Raw genomic sequence first — 9,239 nt, 5'->3', positions numbered from 1 at the left:
ACAGCGTGGGACCCACTAACTTATCCAACTCAGCATTGGTCAGGTGAGCAGGACCCACTACGTGGGACCCACTAACTTATCTAGGTCAGCATTGGTACAAGAGGACACCGAGCCGTGGCCCGAGCCATGCAGCACCCGAGCCCATCCTCCCCCCTACCCCCTCCCCGACCGTTGTTGTTCTTCTTCTCCGAAGACGACGCGCAGCAACGCCGTTCCGGGCCGCGGCCTAGCAATGTCGAGCTCCGCTCCAGCCTCCCGCCGCTCATGGCCGCGCTATGGCACAGTGCCCATGACAAGGTGCCCTGCATGCCCACGTATCGCACCCCTGAAACGGCGAGTCACAACGACCGACAAGAATGGCAACCTTGGGCGGGAATTCGTGAAATGCGAGAGCAAACCAGAGCAGGGAAAGGTGAGATTTTACTTCTCAATATGCCAATTTTGGTTTTTGTCTCCCAATTTCATATTTGCCCAATTTTTCCCCATTTTTCATCGGATTTGGGATTTAGGGTTCATCTTTCCAATTTCAGAAATTGAAGCAATGCACCCATTTTGAGTGGCTAGATGAGTACATAGAGCGGATTCAACTGGAGGGTGCATCAGGGGAGCTCGATTTACCGTTGGAGGCGGAGAAGTTGGGCAAGTTTGGATCGGGCGCGTCTGGATCTGGGGCCCCTGGATCTGCCCATTCCATTGGGGCTACTGTGGGGGATGCAGTATTGACGGCAGAGCTGAAGAAGCTGAACAAGCAGATGAAGAAACTCATCGAATTGCAGAAGCAGGGCAATTTGATGGGGCTGATGGCCGGACTTTTTATGTTTGTGTAATTGCTCTCGCATTTGTTTATGTGATGATAATTAGTCGTAAGTGAATAGATTGGGCATCATTTGTAATCGTAATGATATGTATATTTGAATAAAAAGTGTTGCGCTGTACGAATTCAGCATGTCCTCTCCACTCTGTTTCGGCCCTGTATTTTTAGTTCTTCAGTTCGTCATCAGTTTCAGTTTCAGTGGTAGAGGGAGAAAAGGAAAAAAAAGGTTCGTCCACAGCCCGTTGCCCAAAAAGGCCAGGCCCATATAGAAGTTAGGCAGGGCCGAATAGAACATATCTAGGCCCATTGATAAAAGAAGTGTAGCTAGTGTAAAAAAAAGTGCACACGGTCATTGACATCGATATATCTTTTCGGCTTTAGGTTATTTCACAAATTTTAAGTTTCCTGCAATCACCTTTTTTGAGATAACTCATCTGATAATTATTTGAGCTATTTTTATGCATAATCTATTGTGTCCGATGGTAGGGTCCCGTGTTGTTTCGGCTAAAACAAAAGGTTGGTTCTAGTTAGCAGTCCAACTTGCAGTCTTTGTGAACCAAAAAGGTTGCAATTGTTTGGTTCTAGTTTATTTCAACCAAGCACCATTTTTTAATATTTTTTCTGACTTGTGCTATGGTGTTTTCAAAGTTTTTACTCGTGTGTTTCAACCGAAAAAGGTTGTGCCCCTCTCAAAAAAAGAAGACATCTAGTGTGCCCCTAGTAGCATCTCCTTACAACATAGAGGGGCATCCCCTTACAACATATAGTGCATAAAACATAAAAGGAAGATAATTAACTAGACACGTGCTAACAACAACTTATATGATTGGATCATGTTTCAGTGCATTTTTTAGTACACATGGCCACATAAATAAAATGCAATGGAGAAACTTTAGGACCGAAAAAACATATAGATAGATAGAGGGGCATCGGGTACCCTAGTAGCATAGATAGATAGAACATATAGAGGGGCATCCCCCCACTACATATAGTTTATAAAACATGAAAGTAAAATAATTAAAACTAGATATATAGAAGACACGGGCACACACGCCCGAACCAACACAAACACAAACTAGATAGATAGAAGACTCGCACTTGAACAACCCCTTGAACAATCCTTGGCCCCTCCTCCTTGGGCCCCTCACTTGTCGTTCTCCGGCATCTGGTAGGGGAGGGTGTGCATGCCGTTGGGGTGAGGGAAGATGTGGTGGAAGTTGGTGAAGATGTTGTAGGTCGTGAACGCGATAAACTCGCATCCACACCAGAACACCTCCCCGAGGAGGTGGTGAGCGTCGTAGGGGTTGGTTAAGGTGACATAGAGGCCGATGACGAAGCCGTTGGCGTTGCCATCGTACTGCTCGTGGAGGTGGAACATGGGCGGAGTGCCCGGAGGGAGGTGGCGGTAGCCGGCTTGGAGGAAGAAGCGAGCCAACTCTCTAGGGCCCCTCCACCTAGAGATGGCCCACACCCTCAGGCTATTCTCGACGACGACTCCGGCCGGGTACTGCCTCTCCGGCACGGTGCGAGGGCGACGGTAGGTAGGGCCATTGAACTACATGGTGGCTCGAGTGGTGGATTTGGCTCGAAAAGAAGAAGGGGAGGAGGCTTGAGAGATGAGTGTGAGAGGATGAGGAAATGGTGCCCTTTTATAGCCGCGTTGCAGCCGTGGTCAATGTGTACACAGTGCCTTCTCGATCATTTTCTCTTCTCCGTTCGCACTGGCATAAGTAATTGCGGGCATTAATTCAAAAAACGGCGGGCAGAGCATCCAAAGAGGCACGGGCGGCACAGACGAGATGCATCGTTTCGTGCACTTGCATCGGCGGTGACGCCGCGTGGGAAACAGGCCCGTTCATCCGCGCGTGACACTGAAAAAGGAGCTGCACCACCGACGCGTCCGTCTCGTTCAAACATGCATTTGTTAAAATAGCTTAGATGCGACGTACCTATACGTTGCGCCCCTGCCGTGCTTTACTGCGTCGATGCGTGCATGCAAGCCCGCATGCAAATGGCGAGGCATTCACGAGCAAAGAATAGCTAGGCTGCGACGTTGCATGGCATGCATGGGACAGGGATGGCCCACATGTCATTGACCCTCTCGCATGCAGCCCATCCCCCCCTCTCGACGGCCGTGCACACGCACACCAGGCTCTGCCGGGCCCGATCCGCTCGGGCCAACGGTCACTTAGATGCTCCCCCGCTCTATGTTATATGTTCATCAGGGAGAAAAAACGATGGCCAATCAGATTGGAGCCCACGGATCGCCCCCGCAGAATCCCTCTAGAAGGCCTATCCGACGGCCGTAGTTTGGCGTTAGGGTTAGATCGACGGTGGACGTTTGGCGCTAGGGTTACAGGGTTTTGAGGCAGTCAACGGGGCTTTGAAAGGTTTGACCGAACATTCAAATGTGTATAACTAATTCAAAAAAAAATCTAAAAAAATGAAAAACCTGCGCATATAGCCTTTTTATGTTACATAGTTATGATATAAAATGATAAACTTGATCTAATGATCTTTGCATGAAAAAACCTTCCCAAATTGGACTATCTCGACTGAGGTTGCATAGAGTTCAAAGGAGTGAGAAGAGGGTTTGAGGTTTTGAAAATGCAAAAAAATCAAAAACATCACCTTAGCTTCATTTTAGAGTGACTAAGGAGGATCTGAAGTTATTTTTGCATTTAAAATTTTTAAACTTGTTTTATTGCTGACTTTGTATTAAAGGGTGTTTTTTCAAAAATAAATTAAATAATATGAATAATTATTCAAAAAAAGGTGAGACTTCGTATTGATCCTATATAGGTATAATATAAGCTAAGAAAATCTTTTTTGGGTGATTTTGAGAAGGTCGAAAAAAACTTGCTTAGAAATGGGGCCGTTTTCCCTTACTTTGGAGCATGGTTGGACAACATTTTTAGTGACTATGAGTTGGACTTCACAAAAAGGTTGGATTTATGAACTAAAGTGCATAGTAGTACATAAAATGATGCAACATCACAGAACAAACAAATGAACTCAAAAAATATTGGAGATAGGTTCACATTTGAATGTCGGTTCAAATTTGAATTTTATTTCAAGTCAAATCAACATCATAGCATATAAGTTTTCACATGAAAGAAGATAAGTTTTCACATCAAATGACAACAAACTTAAGTTTTCACATCAAATTTGAATGATTTCGACTCTATTTCTTTTGCTTCTTTCTACCACTCGATTTCTTCTGCTTTTTTCCACCGTTTGGTTCCACGGCGCATAGTTTGTTGATGCTGATGCTCTTGCTTTTTGGCCCCTTGCAAACTCCACTAGGCCCCCTCGACTTTTGCACCTGACCATGTCCCACTTCTTCAGTTTGCACTTCTGCAGATTGAGTAGATGGCACACATTGTTCAACTACTTCAGTTTGCAACTCAACACTTGGCAGCACAACCTCCAAACATGGCAACACAGTTATGTAAGTGCATCTAGTGCCACCCCTAGTTGGTTTTGGAGTATTGACGACAAACCTAGCTGAGGGACTAATGTGTTTGTGAGAATTGCAGGAAAACATAGGTAGAAGTCCCTCATTGATTCGGTTTTACTACCAGAGATGACCCCTAAAAATGTACGAAGACATTGAAGACAATGGTGGTTTATGAAGATATTCATATTGAAGACAATGACATGAGAAGACTCCCTATGAAGCTTTTGGAACTCGAAGACCTAGATCCTTCGTAGTTTTATTTCATTCATGTTGTGTCATAGGAACCACCGTACTGTTAAGTGGGGTCGAAGAGAACCAGTCAGAATGACTGAAGTGATGCCTAATTCGAATCCTATGTCTTCGAGCGAAGACTTTGAGAGAAAATCTTGTCCAGAGTCAGACAAGTCAGCTTTACTTGTAGCCCAAGTAAAGTTGCCGTGTGAGTTCAAAATTCGACCGTTGGTACACGTGTCAGTTCCTTAGTGACCCAGGGTCATTTCGGACAGATCAGGTCGGGTTGCCAAGTGGCTATAAATAGTCCACCCCCCACAACCATAAACGGTTGGCTGCTCAGATTTCAGTGCACGGCTTTTGTCGTTTGAGAGCAACCCACCTCGAAGCCTTTGAAAGAAAAATTCCCAGTGAGGAGAAAAGCCCTAACCACCCAGAGCCAGAGTAAATTGGGCATCACTTAAGTCTTTGTGTCTGTGTGATCTGAAGACTTATTACACTTGAGGACTGTGCATCCTCCAGACGGTTAGGCGTCGCGTTCTGAGCATCCAAGAGAAATTTTGGATTGCCGGTGAACGAAGTCTGTGAAGGTTTGGGAGTCTACCTTGAAGACTTACCAGAGTGATTGGGCGAGGTCTGTGTGACCTTAGCTCAAGGAGAAAACGGTGAGGACTGGGTGTCTTGGACTAAGTGTCCTTGACTGGGTGTCCGGGACTGTGTGTCCTTTGGTTTAAATACCTAGCCGCTCCAACCAGACGTACAGTTGTCACAGCAACTGGAACTGGTCCAACAAATCATTGTCTTCAACGTGTCACTGGTTTCATCTTCACTTCCTTTTACTTACAGTTATTCATTGTGAAGCCATTGCATGCTTGCTTTATCTTTTGTCTTCACAACATGAATGTATGATCTGTTCGGCTTCATAACTTCTTCCTACCTGATCCTTATTACACTGAAGCTGTTTGTCATTGCGCTTTCACTCTATTGAATACATGACCATGGCTGGCCTAGTGTAATCTAACTTCCGCTGCATAGTAATAGGCATGATCTTCACTGTTTGTCTTCACAACTCTCACGTTTTGAAGACTTTCATAAAAATCGCCTATTCACCCCCCCTCTAGTCGATATAACGCACTTTCAATTGGTATCAGAGGAAGGTGCTCCCTTGTTCTGTGTGATTCGGTTTAACCACCTGGAGTTTTAGCTATGTCGACTGCAGGGATAATCAAAGTCTCCGCTGCTTGCCCCGTCTTCAATGGAACTGAATATCCCTACTGGAAGAATAAGATGCGCATGCATCTTGAAGCCATTGACGTCGACCTATGGTATGTCGTCGAGAACGGCGTTCCCAAGGTTGGAAAAGGTGCCACTGCTGCTGATGTCAAGAAATTCATTCAACTGGACTCTACTGCCAAGAACATCATCTGTGGTCATCTGACCAAAGGACAGTATGGCCGTGTGAGTGCTTTGAAGACATCCAAGGTGGTCTGGGATTGGCTCTCCAAAGTTAATGAAGGCATATAAACCCAGAGAGATCAAAGAATCAGTGTCCTTCGCAATCTCTTCAACCGCTTCAAACGAAATGACAATGAGAATGTCCAGCACACCTTTGATCGACTCACTGACATCACAAATGAGCTTCAAGCCCTCGGCGCTACTGAGATCACCAAACATGAAATCGTCAAGACGCTGCTGAGATCACTTGATAGTTCGTTTGACATTCTGGCCCTGATGATTCAAGAACGTCCTGATTTCAAGACACTCGATCCGTCTGACATACTTGAGAGGCTCAACACACATGAGTTTCAGCTTTCTGAGAAAAGAGATATCTACGGTCCAAACTATGGGCGAACTCGTGCCTTGAAGGCAAAAGCTGTCTCCTCATCTGAAGAAGAATCTGACTGCAGTTCTGATGATCCTGAAGACATTGGAAGAGAACTTGCAATGCTAGTGAAGAAGTTTCAAAAATTCACCAAGAAGAAAGGCTTCAGAAAATCTTCACGATCAAGCTCAAGGAATGATGAAGCTTCTGCTCATGACTACAAGAAGAAAACATGTCACAAGTGCAAGAAAACTGGGCACTTCATCTCTGAGTGTCCAAAGTGGGACAATGAGAACAGAAGGAAGAAGAAGAGCAAGGAATATGATTCTGACGACAAGAAGAAGAAGAAATACTCAAAGTCTTCTTCCAAAACTTCATCAAGGTCTTCATCACACAAGAAGAGCTCATCTGGCAAGGCACGTGCGTTTGTTGGAAAGGAGATGGATTCAGAGGAGGAGTCCACATCTGAGGAGGCAGAGGTGGAGTCTGAGGAGGAGTCTGATTCTGGCATTGCGAGGCTGGCTACAGCATACGTCGCCAAGTCCATCTTCAATACTGAAGACAATGACTGCATCACCGACACCGACGCAAATGACAACAACGACTCCACTCCTACCTACTGCTTCATGGCACGCGGTGCCAAGGTAAACACACGCACCACTCGCTATGAAACATCCAGTGATGATGACTCTGAATGTGATTCAAAACCTAGATACAAAACACTTGCTAAAATTGCAACTGAACAACAGAAAGCTATGGAACACATTCAAAAACTATTAGACAGAAGCGATGATCTGTTGGGTGCTGAAATGACTTGATCTGAATCCTTAATTGAAGACATAAAAAACCTTCACGTTAAGTATCAGGAACTTGAAGATCGTCATGATACTCTCTCAACAACTCATGAAAAGCTTTCCTATGACTATCTTCAAAGGAAGCAAGAACTTGAGAAATTGAGGGTGGCTCATGAAGATCTTCATAAGGAAAACGAGTCACTTCACGCCGAACAGATCAGTCCCGCTCAGGAAGGATTTGAACCACCATGTCTTAAATGCATTGAGCGTAATAATGCTAATTCTGTTGCTGAATGTTCCACTGCTACTACTGTTCCAATATCTTCAACTGTTGATGTGGCAACTAACCCCTCTGCTGAGGATACCACTGCTATTGCTGATGAGAATGCTAGGTTGAAGACATTGCTTGAAACAGGTATGTACAAAAGTCTGAAAGGGCATCAAACATTATGTGATGTCCTTAAGAAGCAGATTCTGAACCGAAACCCTAGGAAAGAGGGTGTTGGGTTCGTGAGGAAAATCAATGCAGATGGCTCTTACTGGAAACCTGAGCAGTACCCCAAAATTACATGGATTGCTGCAAAGGAACTTTCAGCAGATCCATCCAATTTATCTGGCTTCAATTGTGCTAACCCAATTATCATTGATGAATCTTTTGATGCAAACTATAAACTGTTTAAGAATCAGAATGGTGAAGTGTTTGCCAGGTACATTGGTACTAACTGCAGGAATGGACCGCCTATGAAGAAGATCTGGGTTCCGAAAACATGTCTGGAAAATCTTCCTGTGAATGTCTTCATGACACCTCACTTGAAGAAGAAAAACCTCGGTCCAAAGGCTTCATACAGACGGAGGACTCACCTAAGTTACACTAACGCAAATGTTTTGCAGGGAAACCACACTCAGGCATATGAATATGAGAGCGGTTCATCGAACCGTCATGTTCATATGACCAAAAATTATTCTGCTTATGCCTATGAGTATTATTGTCCCCCTGCTAGACGGTTTGCTAAGGCTTCAAAGCTAAAATTCTCAGATGCTGCACTTAGACTCATAGCTTCTAAGCCACCCTTGAAGATGTGGGTGGTTAAGAAAGCTTAACTCTCTTTTGCAGGGAAAGGTCTCCAGCACAAAAACAAAATCGTCTGATGCTATTGCTGGGGACCATAAAAATCTTGTGGGGCGCAAGATAAACTGCCCAAATGGCATCATTATGTACTTTGTTCCTGAATCGCATGCTATTCTCCCCATTAGTCCTAATCTGGATCTAAGTTTTCGTAACCCACTGGTTCGTCAAATGTTTATGCTTCACAACACTCTTCGTGAAGCCTATCCCCCTAACTGAACTGTAGGGTACGACACCAGCGACTTCAAAGTCTTCAGAATGGATTATTGACAGTGGGTGTACAAATCACATGACTGGCAGAAGAAGCCTTCTTATGGACTCAACTTTACGTCCATCCGACAAGAGCCACATTACATTCGCTGACACTGGTAAAAGTAAGGTATTGGGTCTAGGTAGAGTTGCAATCTCAAAGGATCAACACATGGATAAAGTCATGCTTGTTGAATCCCTTGGCTTCAACTTAATGTCTGTCTCAATGCTTTGCGATTTGGATATGATTGTAATGTTTGGCAAATATCGCTGCCTTGTGCTAATGGAATCTGACAAATCTCTAGTGTTTGAAGGGTATAGGAAAGGTGATTTGTATGTGGTAGATTTCTCAGCAGGACCACAACTTGCAATATGTCTTCTTGCAAAAGCTTCAGAATGCTGGCTTTGGCATCGAAGGCTTGGGCATGCTGGCATGAGGAACCTCCACACCCTTGCGAAGAAAAAGCACGTCATAGGCATCGAGGCCGTCAAGTTTAAGAAAGATCACTTATGCGGTGCCTGTGAAGCAGGGAAGATGACAAGGGCAAAACATCCTTCGAAGACAATCATGACCACTACTCAACCCTTCGAACTGCTCCACATGGATCTTTTCGGTCCCACTCACTACTCAACTTTTACTACTTCTGCATGCCTCTATGGCTTCGTAATTGTTGATGATTATTCTAGATATACTTGGGTGCACATAATCCTTTACAAGACTGAAGTGCAGGATGTCTTCAGAC

General features: G+C 44.7%; 1 protein-coding gene across 1 annotated transcript; it reads left to right on the top strand.

Moving 5' to 3' along the window:
• Positions 1 to 232: 232 nt before the first annotated feature.
• LOC125533926 (uncharacterized) lies at positions 233 to 827 on the top strand. Its single transcript, XM_048697251.2, has 2 exons — positions 233 to 412; positions 531 to 827. Exons 1-2 carry the CDS (start codon positions 233 to 235, stop codon positions 825 to 827), a joined length of 477 nt encoding a protein of 158 aa, XP_048553208.2.
• Positions 828 to 9,239: the final 8,412 nt, after the last annotated feature.

This window comes from Triticum urartu, chromosome 2A (genome assembly GCF_056163025.1).
Source record: "Triticum urartu cultivar PI428250 chromosome 2A, HENAU_Tu73, whole genome shotgun sequence".
Classification (NCBI taxonomy): domain Eukaryota; kingdom Viridiplantae; phylum Streptophyta; class Magnoliopsida; order Poales; family Poaceae; genus Triticum; species Triticum urartu.
Note: the sequence above shows the minus strand (reverse complement) of the source record. Positions and strands in the feature narration are given on the sequence as shown.

Coding starts and splice junctions, on each gene's coding strand:
- LOC125533926 (XM_048697251.2), top strand. CDS start 233: ATGTCGAGCTCCGCTCCAGCCTCCCGCCGCTCATGGCCGCGCTATGGC. Junction 413..530: donor GCAAACCAGAGCAGGGAAAG/GTGAGATTTTAC, acceptor TTCCAATTTCAG/AAATTGAAGCAATGCACCCA.